The sequence below is a fragment of the Chrysoperla carnea genome, chromosome 2, assembly GCF_905475395.1.
Source record: "Chrysoperla carnea chromosome 2, inChrCarn1.1, whole genome shotgun sequence".
NCBI classification, from domain to species: Eukaryota; Metazoa; Arthropoda; class Insecta; order Neuroptera; family Chrysopidae; genus Chrysoperla; species Chrysoperla carnea.
In genome coordinates, this window is record NC_058338.1 from 91,465,033 (window position 1) to 91,484,529 (window position 19,497).

The following is a 19,497-nucleotide window of genomic DNA, read 5'->3' on the forward strand; positions in this document are numbered from 1 at the left end:
TAAATTTAGCTTAGTGCAACCTTTGTGTAAAAATTTTCGAAATCAGTAATAATATCGTAAAAATATTTAAGGAAAATGAAATAAGACTCACCTGAACACGCAACGGATGCATCATGATTAGATGTAAAATATCTGAGCTTGGTAAAACTTCACGTAATGAAACACCCTGCATTTTAATGGCTTGACACATAAAAACAGCAAAATATCGATGAAGTGGAAGATGAAATGATACTTGATAACAATCATCCTAGAAATAAGTATGATAAATATTACAGTCGAGTTTTTTACTTTTGAGACTTTTAATATTGGGATACCACGATTTTTTTAAATGATGAATACATTCTTGAATGAACTTCGTGAGTGGCTTCTTTTTGACGAGTCTACTAAACTCTCTCCTCTGATTTGTTTTCGAAAAGGCAGCGTTTTCAAATGAGCATAATGATGTCATATTTGAGTTATCGTTTTTAAAAAACGCAGCAGGGTATTTGTCGGACACTATGGCCACTTGATAAAATTAATAATTATTGAACAATTCAGCAAAAGTGAACCATGTAAGTATTGAAAAACAAAAACACCTAAGTACGGCGAGGTGGTTTACAAGCTCATCGATGCAGTATTTCTGCCGGACAAAATAATTTTTGTTTTATAATTATTAAATTAGTCGGTCATACTATCCGACAAATTCCCTGCTGCGTTATTCCAGAACGATGACTCAAATATGACATCATCATGCTCATTTGAAGACGCAACCTTTTCGAAAAAAAATAGTAGAGGAAAGTTTTATAGACTCGTGAAAAGAAAGTCACTCACCAAGTTTCAAGTATGTATGTATTTATCATTTTAAAAAACCCGTGATGTCCCACGTTCTATATATGAATATAGAACTAAAAAGTTATCTTTTAAAAGTTTATTTACATGTGACTATAGGTCTAAAGCCAGGCTTAGAGAATTAATAAAAGATGAATTACTTACCACACTATGATTAGTAAAACTAACAGCATCCAACCATTCTTGTAGAGCTGTTAAACAACTATTTAGCACACGTTTAGTATATTCAACAGTTGAACTGTCCACTAAATGTGATACCAATGCCCACATTGGATACGCACTGGCTTCAAGTTCAGCACTAAATGCTGCGTAATATGTATTTGGTTCGAATTCAACGTGATGATCCAATTCACGTATATTTACGTTCATGCCTAAAAATCGAATTAAATAACTAAATTAATTACACAAAGATAATATAATAATAATACTAATAATAATAATAATAATAATGGGGGTTTAACCTCCGTATTTATGACATACGCCTTATCACGGAGGGCACCCACATCATTATTTGTAAATCTTTATTTATTCAATTACAAACATATTTACAATTACATTTTTGATATGGATGGAGTCGGTTACTTTGTTCTTATCCAAGCGACGACAATGTGATCAATTCTGCACTCTCATTAATTATAAATTGTTCACACTGCCGCTGCCTGGATTCGAACCCGCAACCTATGTCTAAATAGTCCAACGTTCTAAGACTAACGTATTAGACCGCTCGGCCATTTAGGCTCTTACACAAAGATATTACCACCTAAACCACGAAAATTATCAAAATTATTTCACCCACCGCCTACTTTGAGAAAGCATCGGAAAGTGACAGAAATTAGAGTTGCAAGTAGCAAATAAATGTACATAAAGAAAGCGTGGAAATTTTTCGCGATTTTAGAAGTTTCTATAGAAAGACACAATAAAAATATTGACATAAATTCTGTAAATGGATTTGTTATCGAAACGTAGTTTTAGACAACGCTGAAATACTTTTCAGTTCCATACGAAGTAAAAGCAAGAAAACGAGACATCTTAACGATGTACGAACACCAAGGCAATTTTAAATAAAAAACATGATTTTTTTTTTATATGAAGTTGGACTAAATCTAAATCAGTTTTGAAAATTTTACTGAGGGTTGCCTGATTATTTAAATAAATAAATGACTTCAAAAGTAAGCATATTAGCCCGATTAATTAAGGATGTATGAGCACGGTAATGGGGACACAAGTTTAAAAAAATGTATATTTTCAATTTTGATGTTGAATTATGTTATAACTCGACAATATAAAACGAAAAGTAGGAATAAAATTTTTCGAAAATGTTTTAAAAATGTTGTTTAATTATTCAGTTTTCGATATTTCGAAAATCAAGGCAGATATCGAAAAATTTTTATCATCAAAGTTGAAAATTAAGGTACAAATAATTTCAACCATAAATCTAACATTGCCTAGGTGCTCGTACTATCCTTAAGAACAAAACTTGCGCTACTCCGCACATTTACCCAAATTTTAAGTAATCTTTTTGCACAAGGATCGACTTGTAATTATTTTTAATATCCAATCTAACGAAGGGCCGTACTGTATAAATAATAAACCAAAAATGTAAAAATAAACGTACCTTGAAACATAGATAAAAACACGAACCACATATCTAACAACGCATCATCGTTCATAAACTTTATTGCAACAGGTTTATGTGATAACACATTATTTAAATCAGACACCAAAGGCCAATAACAATGTTCTTTCATTACTTGCCGACTACAATCCACCACAAAATGAAAATTATGTTTTGGATCTGAAAAATAATTTCTTACTTAAAATATATCAGAGTATTAGACTTACGCCTTACAAATTTATTTCAACAAAAATTATTTAATTTGCGCAATTTACGATTGTATTTAAATAAACCGTGACCGGCTCAAGTCAAGAGTTCAATCTGGAAGTCGAATTTTATATTCCATAATTGAGACGTCGTTTATTCGCGTAGCATAATGACAGATCCATAAACACGTCAATCAATGGAGAACAATGAAGATATCTGAATACTGACTTTTTCGTTCATCAATTGAATTGCATCAATAACGTGGAAGTACTTTTCCGCCCCTACTTCAGAGACTTCCAAAATTATGCGAATTATCAACGGGGCGTTAAATTATGTTAAACTATGCTAAGGCAAATTCATTTCGAAGAAATTAATTTAATTTCCAAAATGTAAATTCGTATTAAAATACTAGCAGATAACCAGCTGCTTTGCTGGGCAATTTCAACTTTAAAACAAAGACTACGGTGAAGTATTTAATTCAAAAATGACGAATATCAACTTCGATGCAAATCACGCCCAAAATAACTTTCTATCACTTTTTAACACCGTTAGGCGATGAGTTTCAATAAAATACGAAACACGTCTTTCGTCAATGAATGTTTATGCAAAATTATTTCTTATCGGACACCTACGTCATACAAAGAACACACCCTACATGTTTCAGGTCTCTACGATCAGCGTTTTATTATATGTGTTGATTCGCCAGTCAGTCAATCAATCAATAGTTCAAGACAAAGCATTTTATAGAAATAGATGCCTTGCCTGGCTCAAATAGAGTTCAACCTGGAAGTCGAATTTTCTATCTAATATAGAAGCCATAATGAAGACGTCGTTTATTCGCCTAGCTTTAGTCAATGGAGAGTTCTGACTTTTTTGTGTAGATGCCACAAACCTGATTTCGCATTTGATTTATTGGTCTGACTTTTTCCGACTTCAAACAAAAACGGAAGAGGTTATCAATTCGACTGTATTTTTTTTTCTTTCATCAATTGAATTGAATCATTAACGTGGAAAGGTTATATCGGCACTAACTCATCGAGTCCTTAGATTGATTGTGTGGCTTATAAACGAGGCGTTAGATTATTTTAAACTATGCTATGTATATAAATCGGAGGCGAATAATATTTAAATACAAATGACATTTTTACCAAAAACTATCTTATAAAATAAGAATCACGTGATTAAATTATGACTTACCGTGCAAAGTGTTTTGAATAAGAATATTACTCATCATATATTTAAGACTGATGACCATAACGTGAAGTAAATTTAAATTTTCCGCCATACGTAATGCTAAACTTTCATTTGAAAATAATTGTACACTAACATGTACAACACGATTACTGAGTGTATCAGGATCACTGGAACGTTCGAGCATCATTGAGATTCTACTATAATGTAACACAAATGCTTGTGTTAATGCTTCCTGTAAAATTACGAAAATATTAATATTAATGTTTTTAATTTATTAAGGAAAATCATGTTTGTGTTTTTTTTCTTGCCAGGAATACCTAGAAATCTTTATGTTTTCTACCTATTAATAACGTTTGAATTCCTAGTAACCTATTTTCTGAAAGCAACAGGTTACTGTGGACCTGCATATATCTTTAAGGTACTTTCTCAAAAAACGAGCTTATATTTGGCAGCCCCGGATCTAGCGGAGGGTATGGCAAATAATGCATTTGAAAAAAATGTTTTAAAACGGCCAGTTGGTTTTTCCCACACATCTTAAATTTATTTATAAATTGGAGCCACCAATCTACCACAAAAATATTCAAAAGACTTGAAGACAGTTGATTTTTTCCAAGAACTTGTTAAGGAGCTATTAACCGAAATTGATGATACAAAAAAATTAATTTTCGAGACAAATTATAGGAAATATTTGAGCCAGTCTAGATTTTAATAGGTCCCGACTGTTAAAGTCGCTATGTAAACTACTAGACTTGTTTTTTCTTTTCAATTTTTATTTAACGCAGTCGGATTTAATTTATTTTTTTTTTTGAACTTTTTAATTAATATTTTCAAATATGTATTCAATGATACCTCCCTACCTATCATAGTTCGTCGACTTTCATTTTCAACTTATGTATGTATGTATGTCTGTTTTTTTGTGGCGCTCTAGAGACCAGAAGCGTGAGCTGATCTTGTCAACCGATTTGTCTATTTAATAGCTATTCAATGATACCCACTTAACACAGTTTGTCGACTTTTATTTTTTGTTTTTCACAATTTTCACGTCTGGTAGTCGCCATATTGAATTTTCATTACTACCATAATCTCGATGACACTCACAAGATTAAGAAAAATCGATTAAAGTAAGATTCATCGAGATCGGTCCACGCGTTTAGTCTCTAGTGTGCCACATAGGAACACACATGCATACATACAGACTGATAAACACATTACCACTCCTTGGAGTCGCGCTGTCGGGTAAAAAATCAAGCGCATTCGACCTGTTACATCTGTGCAATCATAACTTGCAAGAAGCATTTCTTATTGTTAGTATAGCTTTAAGAATATACTGCAAATTATCAACGACATCTCCAAGCTGAGAGCGAAGATTCAACAAATTGAAAATAATTAAAGCCTATCTGCGTTCAACATTGAGTCAGGAACGTCTATGAGGTGGACTCTAATAAGCTAATAGATACTTTTACAGAGACGAAAGCTCGCCGTGTTTAGTTGTAGCAAGATTAGAGAGGAAAAGATGCTGTATCCTAAAGAAGAAATGTCTAGATCTTCAGTTGTCTTTCCTGGCTATATGCTTCTACGTTAAATTTTATATCACACAATTAAAGAGTGCTAATGCTAATTTGTTAAATAGTTTTTATTTGCCTATAAAAAATGGAAAAAATTAATATATTTGTTAATTTTTTTTGACAATTTATCTTAAACGCTGGAGTTAAAAGAAAATGTAGATCAAGGTCTGATTTTTGTAACTGCCTATTTGAAATTTGATTATGAATTTTATGCATAGTAGGAAAAATATTCACAAAATACCTTAATTAGTCAAGTGTTTTGACTTACCTTATAATCTGGATCTGGTAACATATTCAACAATAAACACACAACTTTTTGAGGAAATTCAAATTTAACAGTCCAAAAAACTAATTCCTCTAAAAATGTTTTATGCACTAATTGTTCTTGTAGTGATGGACAATCCTTATAATCATCTGGTGGATCTGGATTTGGTAAACTTTTTATAGCTTCTTCATATAATCGTTTACTTTCTACCATATACTTTGCGTATTCACTTTTATTTTGTGGTATTTCTAAGAGACTGCGATATTTCTATAAAGAAAAAATAATAATTTTAAATTTTCGATTCGTTTCTTCCTCAAGCCATGACCGTCATGTTTCTCTACATTTATTCTCTAAACTTTAATTTTAGAGATCCTTTCTATCCCCCTGTGACTATAAGATATAATTACTCCTTTTCACTACAATATGATCGAATAAAAGAAAGTACGGGGTAATAAATAAATAATAGGGGATCCGACAAATTTTTTTTTATCACTTCAGATGAAGAATTTTCACTTCACGAATAGAAAAGTGAAGTTGGTTTTTAAAAATCTTAATAGTATGCAAGATATGAACGTTTAAAATTCTTAAATAAACAAAGAGGAACATATTTACTGGTGACGTCATACTTGGATATCGCCATAGAGATTACAAATAAAACTTTTTTTTGCTAAAAGGAGGTGGACAACCTTTGAATGTAATCTTTCATTGCTTATTACTTCTTTGTTTTTTAATCAATTTTAATTTCACTTTCAAATTTTGCCATGGTATCAAGTCTAATTTTACATTTTTATGGTTAATATGGCTAATTCGGCATCAAGATTATCCCCTATTGAATCTGTTAGTTGTTACATTTTTTTGTTTCTCAACTTTCTTACCTGTGGGTTTGTAAGTGCTGTTGTAATAACTCGCCGCATTAAAGCACCCATATTATTAAAATCTAATAGCATTGTGATAAATGAATCAGCATCTTGAATGGCTATCCTATACGATTCTGAATTTTCATTTTTACTGAAAAGCAAAGAAATCAAATAAATACTTATAAGAAAAAACAAAGAAAATTATAAAAGGTAATTAAAAATACGCAGTGTTCCTATAAAACTAATCTAAATTTTAAAATATTTTTTTGTCGATAGTGAATACCTAAATTATATTTTTTTTTTTTTGCGATGATGTAGCGCACAGTTGAAAATTCGTACATTCGCATATCTTTATATCGTTTTGTAGTTAACCAATCAAAAAATAACTTAAATTTGCAGAGTATATAACCACTCTGTATATAAAGATCCCATGTCATGATGTTCGTTTACGCTAAGCTATGGAACCACACGACCAATTTCAATAAAATTTTGTAAATGTTTATTTTTTGGTAAAACTTAAAAGATAGGATAGTTTTTATTTTGATTAGAGACCGTAAATTTTTGTTGTTGCGATTTTAAGGATTGATTTTACTTCCAAGTTTTCTAAACATTCAATAGCTGGCGGTAAGAGTTATAAAATTTATCTCAAACAATTTTATTTTTATTTCGTGTAAGTATTCAATAGATGGCTCTGTGTTTCAATTTCAAATATAGAATTGAATTAACTTTAAAGTTATATTAATTTTCAATAGATGACGATGCGAAATATAAATCTACTAAATTATTTACATTAATTTCATTATTATAATATTAATTAATTGTCTTATAACTGAGCTAATTTTATTATCTCGGAATCCTTGCCTCAACCCCCCTCTTAACAATTCTAAATAATTCAGTTGGACTACTGTAAATTGGTCGTGATTATAATATTTTAGTTTCTACATATTTAAAATGACTTTAGTTATTTGAAGTAAAGACTATAAAAACAGCATATTAGAGAAGAACTTCAGTAATATCGACAAAAATAAATTTATCAATCGAAATGACGTTTTAAATTAAACATAAATTAATTTTTATTGGATAAGTTAATGATACTATATTTTTTAAATCCTTAAATTTTCGACCAATTAGCGATCATTAACCTAAATGATTGTTACTTCTAAGCCACCTGTTCTTGAACACGTAATATTATTTCAATACAAATACAAGTTATAATTTAATTACCTGTGTTCTCGTAGATGTTGTATAAGTCTTAAAATAATTCGAGGCATTATTGCTTCAGCAACACACATTAAATCTGCAGGTGCAGCTGATTTATTGACTATTTTATTTGGCCCATGTCGATCACAGAAACTAAAATTAAAATACAAAAATGTGTTATTAAAAAATTATACCGTCCTAGATTAATTATAGAACCGCAATTATCTTTTGGAGGAATTGGTTAAAAGTGTTTCAGATATATTTATATATATATATATAAATATGGGTTGCCTACAACTCATTTCATCGAATTTTTATAAAGGTAGGGTGCTAAAGCACTTTACGAAGGTTTAAAAAGATTATTTAACCTTCGTAGGATGTTTCAGCGCCCTGCTTTTCAAACCAAATTTGATGAAACAAATTCTTCCACCTAAAACAACCCGGGTACTATTATAGAAATACTTACCCAGTTTCTTTCATAACCGATGTATCACCACAATCGCAAGCACCACCTGCTTGACTTAAAAACATGTTAAAATCATGACGATGATGATTACCTTTCTTGAAACACTCTGTACATAATGACATACATGGTGATATGCCACACGTTCGACATCTATATGCTACAAAATTTGGTGTCCATACTAAACCACATGTCGTTGCGTTATCGTAAGTTCGTACTAAAAATCAAAATAAATAATATATTTCCCAACTATACTTATTGATAAAATATACTATCGAATTCAATAAAAATGAATCAATTTAAAACGATTTATGATACCAGAACCTAGATTATTTTATCAATTTCGTGTACATTGTAGATTAGTACAATCGAGCTTTTTCTATCCCAACACATTATACCATTTAACATATGTAAGTGAAACTTGATACTCCAATGCCTTAACGCACATTACGTATTTTCATTTGAACGAATAGAAAGAAAAGAAAAAATTACGCAAAAGCTGGGGTTCGAACACGAGTCCTCGAGATATCCGGTCTAGGACGTAACCCACTCCGTCACTCCTGTTCTATGTGAGTGAATCAAATTATATGTAACCTTTTCGTGTCTTTATTCTATTTGTATTCTATTAATTATTTTCAAATGAATTGGATTTTTAGGATCTAATTAATCCATATATTCCAAAACATATAGGTACGATTTTTTATTTATTTCTTAACTTTTTGAAGAATATGCACAAAGAGATAGTCCTGCCTAATGCTATGTAACGCCAAATTGACAGTGTGTTGATCTCAGCGTCAGGTGTCAGACAATAGAACTAAATTTAAATGACTAGGCTAGGCAAGTAGTTAAAAGTTATCGATCCAAGTGATTTGTCTAGCTGTTTCATTGAATGGCTAAATATATTCAGGCCGCTAGTTGAACGGCTCCGTTTTGTAAGAAGGTAAGGGTATCAATTGAAATTCTAATTAAGCAAGTTGGCTGCGATATATACATACAATGTATATTGAACGGACTTGAAAGCCGAAGTTCTTTAGTTAAAGGCGAATTCTAGAAATTAATAGAAACCTATATATGCTAGATTCAATACTAAAGATTTTAGAGAAAGCTGACTAAAGCCTTGGCTATGTTGTATATGTACCTTCAGTAATAGTAGTTAGTATTTTATTTAAAATTTTTTTATTACCCCAATCGACGTTTGTTATCGAGTCAAAACATCGTGTGAAATCAATTTTTAAATAACATAAAAAATTACGAAAATATAAAGGATTTAAATGTAAAAAAAAAAAGAGGTAAATAGCAAGTGGTGACGTCATAACTTGCGACTGTCATAGAAACTACACAGATCTGAAATAATATTATCAATATTATTTCAGATCTTTTTATCAATTCATGCAAATTTTCAAGTTTGAACGAAAGAAATGAAATCGACATCAGGCCTGTTGTCTGGCAAAAAGAGGGTTGCAATCAGGGTTTGATTACTTAAGCAAACATGACAGTTTTCTGCGTTTTAGAAATGATCTGCCAATAGTATGAAATGACCTCATATACTGTGAGGTTCACAAAAAAGTATTGGTATAAGGTCTATGAATATCCAAATAATATATTATTCATGCATCTTTTTGTACCCTCCGAAATAGACGCGAGAAAATAAGGCACTTTAATCAGTCAGGTCTTACGGTCAAATTAAAAAAATTCTTAAGAAAGATAATAAACTTTTTTGTATTATTTTTCCATTAAAGTAGGCCCAATTTGTTTGATCGAGATTCTACATATTGTTTTTTCGTACCCGCATTGATTTAGAATTAATTTTTTAAAATAAATATCAACTCCTTATCATTAATTAAAAAACTGCATTGTTTTTGTAAAAGCGTTAATTTTTCAGTAAGTTAATCAACGAATAGAATTACTTTAGCATGAAAAATTCCTCCTCAAATTTTAAAGTAAATTTACCCACCAATAAAGTTTTCCCAGATTCTTCTGAGATTCTGATATGTCCAAAATCCCTAGATATATTAAGATTTTTTTTAGTTAGATAATATTTGAAAATAATGTTTAATAATCTCCAGTATAGACCGCCTAAGAAATTCCTTGCATTTTGTGAATTTTAATCTGGTTCGACTAAATCTTACCAAGCGTGTCGCCTTTTACGCCTCAATAATATCTAATATTTTAAATATTATATACAATTTTGAGGAGATTCTCTCTATGAATAAAGTACACGTTAATTTATAACACCCCGTAGCTTTATTGTGTGTAACAAGATATTATTTACATACAACATTTTACCGACAGAAATTTTTTTGGGAAAAACCTTTGAAAACTTTTTGTGATTTTTTGGAAAAATAGGTGAAATATCTAAATCCTAATATTTAAAAATATTTAAAGTTCGTCTGAATAAAGACATAGGGCAGAAATAATCATTTTTTGAAAGTTGACGAACTTTTTTGATAAACATGATTACATCATATTTTATAAGTCATTTCGAAAAATTTATCTAATCATAAATGAATTTTTTAAGGGCAAATTCAATAATAATTACTATACAAATGAATGGGAATAGTTTTAGAATGTTTTTTGACGGTTCTGAATCATCCTTACCAGTATTTGCAAATTCATCAGGTGTTTGACCTGAAGCCATAAGCCATTTACACCAATCAATTGTTTCCCATTCATCAATTGCTTTTCCAGGATTTAATAATAAATCTAAAAGTTCATTTAAATGTTGTGGTGATGTTGTATTGGAGCATTCTGCTTGAATATATTGTGCAGCTGCACGTTTCCCCTTTTTCATTAACACTAAAGGAGCTATCGATGAAGATGCCATGATTTCTATCCAAAAAATTTGATTAAATTTAATGAAACATTCAATGTATTTATTGGTAAAATGTCAACGTGATAACGAGTTCAAATAAAAATTTTGGCCGGGGTCACGGCCCTGATACTCGTCTCACCTTAAAAACTGCACACTTCACTCAGCACACAAATATTTATTATAAAATGTTAAATTATTATATTTTTTTAAAACGATTAATTTTGTTTTGTTTTATATTTAGACATTTTTATTTATGAATTATTTTAGTGGGATTTTTTTAAATTAGTTCACAAACAAATCTAATCTAGTTTTTCTGTTTCATTTTTTTTATGCTAATTGTGTGATCATAGAAAATATGTATGATGATATTATTGTGATGACAAAATACTAAAAAATATTCTGACTTATTGCTGTCTATAATGTGTGCATTTAGACTCCATCTTGTGTTTAATATGCTCAATCATTTTCAAGCTAAATTTTGACCGCTCAATTTGAATTTAGTTTTCTTGTTATTTGCGTTGCTAATATTATTTCGATTATAATCGATTCACAAAATTCTACAAAGTCTAAAATAAACTTCTCTATGATTCTTCTTTTTCAAAAACATTGTTTTTGCATTCGATTTTCGATGAACTTTCCCATTTCATTTACCAAAAAAAAAAGTTGCTTCGAACAAAAGTTGTTTATTTTATTTATTTATTTTTTATTTATAAAGAATATTTTTAACAAAAACTATATCTTTTATCAGAAAAAACTCAGCTACGAACATGAGCTATTTTTTAGAACCCTCCGTTATGTACCTACGACTTTATAAAATTTCACATTCCGCGTTAGGAGCTAATATTTATTTTGAGTATTCAAAGGGATAGATGGCCTTCATTGCCATTTCATTTTTTATGTTAAAATCGCCTGATTAATAGTCAATTTAAATTAAACTAATGACTAAACGAGTTGTTTCTGTTTTTAATATTTAATGCTCAATATTCACACCGGGTGTAAGTTTAAAAGGATCGCTTAAGTAACATTGTAATAGCACTATTTTTTTCTACTTACACTCGGTGTACTACACCGAAGCAAGAAACAAACGAATAGTCTACAGTACCGGGTGTTTCTTCACAAAAGATCGTTAATAAGAGATCCGAGGTATTTGACTTCGTTATCGCGAAGTTTGGCAGGGGAATCTCATTTTTGAATCATGAAAAAAGGCGGAAGACTTCCTTTCGCAGGGCTCTAGAAATTTAAATTTTTAATAGTGTCCACAATCCTAAAACGAACCCCGCGAAAGAAAATCTGCCATTTTCCAGAATTTTCCTTTTTTCCTACCTTTATGGTCAATAATAAAGTAAAAGAGTAGTATCGTACGTCGAAACAAGCATTTTATTACCAGGAAACGCTCCTCTATGCAGATACAGGCATAAGCAACTTTGTATATTGTGTTGTATTCTTGCCGAATAACCGCTGGTTTTTCGAAAAAAATGTATCGAACAAATGTCGTTAGTAATGTATATCAGATCCAAAAACTGGAAAGAAACTTTCTTCTTAGAATTTAATCTTCTATATCATTATGCACTCTTTTCTTATATGTGAAAAGATAATTATCAGCACCGAGGGGGCAACAAGAAACGGAAATGCGATATTTGAACACTTGATAAAGCTTTTTGAATTTTATTGCCGTCATCAGGTACAAAATTCACTTTGTTTTATATGGTTTTTAAATTTTATCTATAGTAAAAAAAAAAGGAAAATAGGTGAGGATAGTAATTACGCAAAATAAATATAGACTCAAATTTTGAATTTTCATACGGTTTTATTTTATTTTTCATTCTAATGGCAGTATAAATTTATTTGGATGGAATTTAATTTACTAACTAATTATTATAAATACATTTATTATTATAATAAAATGCTGCTACCATATTATTCAAAAATAAAAATAAATTTAATTTTGGCATCAGCCCCATATATACAGAATGGCGAAAAGGCACGTAAACGGCTTCAAAATCGGAAGCGCAAGAATAAGAAATCGGTTTTCATGCTGAATTATTTCTATAATTATGATTTTATCCGACTGCAAAGGATTTGTTAATATTTTTTCTTTATTACCACGTAGGTACATGTCCAAACAGCAGGATGGATTTTATTTATTGAGGCAGATTTTTGTTGCCATTGCAAGTGCCCTTGAATTTAAGCTATGTCAAAAGTAAATATCTTTAAACTTTGAATTTTTTACAAACGTCATATGTTGTTTTCTAGAACACCACCTATCAACAGAAATCTAACCATAACTCGAATATATCTGTTTCAATGATACGCGATAATAAAGAAAAAACAAAATTCTTCTTTTGTAGTCGGATAAAAATCAAAATTAACTAATTCAGCATGGAACGAGATTTTCCAGACTTACACTTCAAGAATCTTAAGAAAAAAAATTAAAATTAATTAGTTGTAGAAATTTATTCCAATAGACTTTTCCATTTTTAAATCACGAATCGTTCGGCAGGCGAATCTCAATGTTTCAGATTAAATGATTTATAACTAATGAGATAAAATGAATAACAAATTTCTCCTATCTTAGTCCAACTTATTGCTGTCAGTCCGAAAAAATGAACTCTGAACTTTCGCTTATGATATGATTATGGAGTGTAGAGATAAGACATGATGAAAAGGCCTATTTTAATACATGTATACGCTCTTTCGCCATCCCTGTATCTTCTATTTAAGATTTTCAGTTCTATACAATTTAAATAAGTTAATTAAACCATCCAAATATTTATTTATTTATTTTTTTTTACAAATTATTGAAAATTGTTTTTATATTCTTATAAAATATAAATGTATCACAATTACTTTGTTAAAATTCTAAAAATAAAAAGCATATTATAATAATATTATTTTTTTTAAATTTATTCATAATTTTAATTTATCGGATATTTCATTAATAAATCTACATTGTATAAAATTTGAATCATTTTTACAAAAATAATAAGGATTTCTGGATTTTCCATCATTTATCGGATACATATTGTATGTATCGTTAACCTTCTTTATCAAATATATAACGGAATCTGCTACACTGACTCATAGGCGTCGCTAGAATGAAATAGCTGAGGGTTTGTGTTTTTTTTTTCCATTAAAATTCGTGAACTATTAACGCCTATCGGCCTAAGAATTGCATAGCTATAAGCTACAAATCAATAATTTGTCTAAACACAGGCTGCAAATAGACTGACTTACTAAGTAATGAATATTAATCAATTTTAACCACGCGGCTTAAAAAATACGCCTTTCTCATGTTCAGTGTTGTCTCAGAAGGCCTGAGTATGCTGAATGCATTCACTCAGCATGTCTTTGCGTAAAGAATGTTCTTTGGATAATATAAAATTGTTACTGTTTTCCGCATTTGTGACCAAAAGCTCCAATTCTTCGATTATTGTTAACAACAATTTAAAAAATTAGCATTATAACCACAAAAAATTTCCATTTTTAGCATAAACAGTATAATATGTATTTAAAATATATACAAAAGGCTTCCATGTTGGAAAAAATATTTGAAGAAAGAATAAGTCTTAATATATCATAGAAACTTCTCAACGTTTTTGGACTGTCTAATTCAGAGTTTTCGAGACTTATTAAGTCTGAATTAGACAGTCCAAAAACGTTGAGAAATTCAAAGTTATTTAGAGTTTCTAAGACTTTTTCAGAGTTTCTAAGACTTATTAAGACTTAATTCATTCTTCAAATATTTTTTTCCATCAGGATTATTCCTAAACACAAGCCGTCATACTGCCCATACGGTCTGTCTTTGTCATTTCTATGTATTTAACATTAGAATGATAAGGGAAAAACCTGAGCAGATGACGGTTTGTATTTAGGGACGGGAATATGATTTATCTTAATATTACCTACTATTGTATAAATTTTAGCCATGATTGCAACCTCGCTTATCAACAATAAATATCCTGTGCACAATACAACAATTTAGTGCGCATGGTGAAGCAATGACTGCGTTTAGCTTAGATGAGATCTCAATTTACTTAGCGCCCGCTAAAAAAAGTGGCACCCCCTATATTCGATAATCCATTATACTATTTTTCATTTCAGTATGATTCACTTCGGCTGAACGCAACCAATCATTCATGAATATAATAAGATAGGCCTAAAACATAGACTTATGTATGTAATTTGTGTTGATTACAAATATAAGTCTATGATCCAAATACACTTTAATATAAGGAATGGAATCTTGATCTGAAATCATTTATTTCATCAATTTGAAGTCAAAGTTTAGGCTAGGCACTATAAATTTAAGAAGACGACCATTTACTACTGTACATAGACAAATATACGAAATTTTTGGTCTCTTATCAGGTGTTTTTGGATCAGCCTATCAAATAACAGATTATATTTAAAATTCGCATACAACCATTTTTCTTTTTCGTGTTTGGTTACAAAAAAACGTTCCACATAAAGGTTTTTGCCTGACTACAAGGAAAGATTTTTATTTTTCGTGCGACAATGTGTGGAAATTTTGATATCCAAATTGAAATTTTAGCACCATTTTGAAATTCATATATTTTTAAAAAATGAACTTAAAATGATTGTACATGAAGTATAAACAATAAAAAATGAGCTTGTTCAGCGGACACGAAGCACTTCAAAAATCAGTTAGAAAAAAATGTTAAACTATGATTCCATCTAGTTGAAGAAAATAGAGTTATGTCCTGCGTCAAATTGTTAAAATTAGCGACAAAAAACCCTGGCGGAAAAAATATTTGAAGAAAGAATAAATCTTAATAGGTTTTAGGAACTCTGAAAAAGTCTTAAGAACTCTGAATAACTCTAAATTTCTCAACGTTTTTGGGCTGCCTAACTTAGACTTAATAAGTTTGGATAACTTTGAATTAGACAGTCTAAAAACGTTAAGAAATTCATAGTCATTCAAAGTTCCCAAGGCTTTTTCAGAGTTTCTAAGACTTATTAAGACTATTCTTTCTTCAAATATTTTTTCCACCAGAGAATTTTATTAATATCGAAAGTTGATATCTCGAAAATACGAATAAGAAATATTTACTATTTATTAACCATATTTAAGCGTGTCGTTTTCGCTAAACAAGCCCAATAAGTACATTAACAAAACCTTACTTCAAAAATTTACCTAATTAATTATATTTTACGAAAAAAAGTTTATTTACAAAATTGTTAAAGTTATATAATAATCAAAATTTTTTTTTTTATAAATAATAATTATTGATTTGTTTGTACAATTTTTCAAAAAAGTTTCAAAATATTTAACATTTTTAAATAAAATTAATTTAATAAACCATATTTATTAACTTAATAGGGATTTCACGTTTTAAAAAAGATTTTCTAAAAGTAATAAATGCCAAAATATTTCACACTTATAGGCATTATAGTCCAGCCGACAGGTAATTTCAGATAGAAAAAAACCAAAAACTTGTCAAAAATTGGTGATTGTAACCCAGCAACCGTAAATACAATAAGAAAAACAACAAGAAATAAGGTGGAACTAGCTCGACCCGTGCGGAACTCCGCTCCCGTAGTTACCCTAACCCGTGGATACCCTGTACTCGTGGCTAAAAACAACAAACAACAAATTTTGTAGAAAAGTGGTGAAAAAGTCAAAAGTCCTTAAATTAATGTTAGGGGAACATGTATTAAAAATAGTAATTACATGTCTAAAGAATTAGGAGAGCAAAAAATATCTGTAAAAAATTACATGTTTGCCTAGTAATGTTTTGAGTATTAGGAGAGTGTCTGTAGAAACTAAAATGTTTGCCTAATAAACTTATTATACCCAGCAACCATAAATACAATATTTTTTAGGTTTTAGCGAATTTTGAAAAATTACTTTTTTTTCAAAGCGATATCTCGGAAGATTTTTGAATTGTCAAAATTGAAGAAAATTTAATGCTACAAAAAAGTATGTGGATGCTTTTGCCGTAGAAAGTAAGGAAAAAAAATTATTGAAAAAAAACCAGAGGTAGGTGGAAAATTTTGCAGGTTTGCCCTCCTTCCTCTTTTCGCACAGAATTCTTGAAGTCCAAAACTTAAAAAAGTTAATTAATCATTACTGAATAACATTCCAAAATTTCATTAACTTCGTTCTATTTCCACCTAATCCCACTTTTTCCAACCTGTCGACTGGATTATTATTTCTGTTCGTCAGCTCATTTAAAGATATTTGGACCTTTGAAAACTAAATTATAGCACAAAGCTGCGCGATCACAGTATACACGATAATTCGGACGGATCACAGCAAAAAAAATTTTTTCGGTTTTTGGATATTTCGTTTTCTGATAAATTTTCAGGTAAATTTAATCCTAAAACTAAAAACTTCTCTGATAAATATCCGACAATGGTAAAATCGAAAAAGCCACAAAACTTTGTGCTATAAATGGATAAATTTCACAAAAAAACATTAAACTTCGTTTCTGAAATCTTTATTTTCCACTTTTAGTTTCTTGAGATGACTTACGAGCCAATTATATAAAGGGAACTAATTCATTTTCTAAATCTTACAAGTCAAGTCAAAACTATGATCTTGTATTAAGCTCTTTATTCCTAGGCCTATACGCCGTATCCTATCACTTGTAGAAAATCATCAATTTTATTAACTTTCTCGAAACATTAACGTTTATATTATTTTTACGTAAACACAATTATTCAGCCTGCAGAATAATTATGGCTTCTATTTTTCTGAAGAAGAATACTTCGAATGTCTTGATATCGATAAATTCGTAAATTCATGCACCCATATGTTAAAAGACACATCCACACTAGTATTCATTTTTATTAATAAAGCGAATTCGTAAAACGTGGTTGAAATAATTCCTAATTAGGAAAAATTCAATTTCAAATTATGTTATAAATACGAAAATTCGAACTAAGTACGATGCGTATTTTACATGACACAAAAAACGTTTAAAAAGTCAAGTTTTTTACAACTTTTGCATCCTAATTACATCCACTTTACTCAACAACAAAAAAAACTCAGTTTACACCATAAATTAAAACACAAAAAAAGTTTAGATTAGCGTTCATGCCGTCTCAAGAAAGGACTTTCTTCATGATGTTTTTCCAAATTTCCGGAAAGTGTTGGATCCGGTCGTTTTCGCTTGAAGAATCCCATTTTCCATAAAATAAATGTAAATAATATTAAAATAATTAAACCAATAATAATTGCTAAAATAATTATCCATAATGGAATTGGTTCGACATCCTGTTGGTTGATCAAATCTGGATATGCGAGCATCTCCACTAACGCTTCATCGTCTGATGTATTTTGTTGAATAGAATATTCTGGTGGTATATGAATTTTGGCTCTGGATCGAATGTTTACCCAATCAACTTTTGGATAATCTTCAACTAGCGTTGAATTCCATAATCTGGCTCGAATTAAAACGACAGCTGTTTCATAACGTGGAAGATTGTATATTGTACAGTTGAAACGTATACATTTTGCGGTTCCAGCATTACAGTCCTAAAAACAAAAGCAAATTATAGCTTTCTTCAGATCCGTATCCGTGTGCAGGAATGATCCAAGGGAGTGGGGAGGGGTGAACATAGTTTTGTTAATTATGTTGGACCAATAAAAACAAGAAACTTTTGTTTCGAGTAAGAGAACATTTTATTCGGTCAAAACGTGATATTAAGTCACTATTTTTCGATTAATAATTCTGCGGGGTACAGCATAAAACTTTTCCAAAGCTCTAAGCGCATCGAACTCTATCTAGATCGCGATGTATATTGAGTAAGGCTTAACCGTTTAGCCAATCATCAAACATTGCCGTTCTAAGGTATGTTTTAAGACGACGCTAAGTTGAAAAGAACGTTCATTCATCGCTGTTGTCACAGGCAAAACTGCCAGAATGCGAAGCAATTTTTAGACATTTGAAAATCCACCTTCATTGCAAATATCGAATGTTTCGAGTGCAATTTTGATATCCTGGCCCACAAAAAGGGTTAAAGCACAAAGTCGACAATGTTTAACCTTGTCGACCCAGATGTCAAGGAAATCATCGAGCAAAATTGATTGGGAAAGTTTCCTTGGGAAAGAGACAAGCAAAATTTGACAAAATATTGTGATGATTCAAAAATCGATCCTGTAAATGTTCCAGAAGAAACAAATCGATTCATTCGGTACATTCATCCGAACGTCGAGCCTGTCTTGAGCCTTGCCTTTCACAATTCTATATCGTATTCATCGCAAATTTCGGTCACGGTTTAGAACATTTTTCGGAACTCTTCTATCTAGCGTTTACTAGTTAATTTTCTGTTTGAGGTACTCGACTCAAAGACAAAGTCAAAGAATGTTTCAAGCTAAAAAAATGCATGGATATCTTGAACAGCTGAATAAGCAGTAGATTTACAGGTCTATATTGTTAGTTTAATTTATGTGGAGAGATTCTTAATGGAATGAGGGGAGGTTGGCTTCTTACGGCAGGCGCTTATAGCTCGTTATATGGGTTCG

General features: G+C 30.4%; 2 protein-coding genes across 3 annotated transcripts in view; both read right to left on the reverse strand.

Moving 5' to 3' along the window:
* Positions 1 to 11,184, reverse strand: part of LOC123291872 (E3 ubiquitin-protein ligase Ubr3) — a 52,719-nt gene extending 41,535 nt beyond the window's left edge. Inside the window, exons 1-10 of the mRNA XM_044872305.1 lie at positions 11,146 to 11,184; positions 10,793 to 11,023; positions 8,198 to 8,411; positions 7,756 to 7,884; positions 6,550 to 6,682; positions 5,678 to 5,941; positions 3,848 to 4,076; positions 2,444 to 2,623; positions 973 to 1,199; positions 92 to 247 (exon numbers count right to left, since the gene is read on the reverse strand). Coding sequence (XP_044728240.1) covers positions 92 to 247; positions 973 to 1,199; positions 2,444 to 2,623; positions 3,848 to 4,076; positions 5,678 to 5,941; positions 6,550 to 6,682; positions 7,756 to 7,884; positions 8,198 to 8,411; positions 10,793 to 11,018 — 1,758 coding nt within the window. The 5' untranslated portion in view covers positions 11,019 to 11,023; positions 11,146 to 11,184. The remainder of the gene's footprint in view (positions 1 to 91; positions 248 to 972; positions 1,200 to 2,443; positions 2,624 to 3,847; positions 4,077 to 5,677; positions 5,942 to 6,549; positions 6,683 to 7,755; positions 7,885 to 8,197; positions 8,412 to 10,792; positions 11,024 to 11,145) is intronic.
* Positions 11,185 to 17,466: 6,282 nt separating this feature from the next.
* LOC123291876 (integrin alpha-PS1) overlaps positions 17,467 to 19,497 on the reverse strand; it is a 197,583-nt gene continuing 195,552 nt past the window's right edge. For both annotated transcript variants that reach the window (XM_044872312.1, XM_044872310.1), the window contains one exon: positions 17,467 to 18,507. In XM_044872312.1, the coding sequence (XP_044728247.1) occupies positions 18,058 to 18,507 (450 nt within the window). In that variant the 3' untranslated portion in view covers positions 17,467 to 18,057. The remainder of the gene's footprint in view (positions 18,508 to 19,497) is intronic.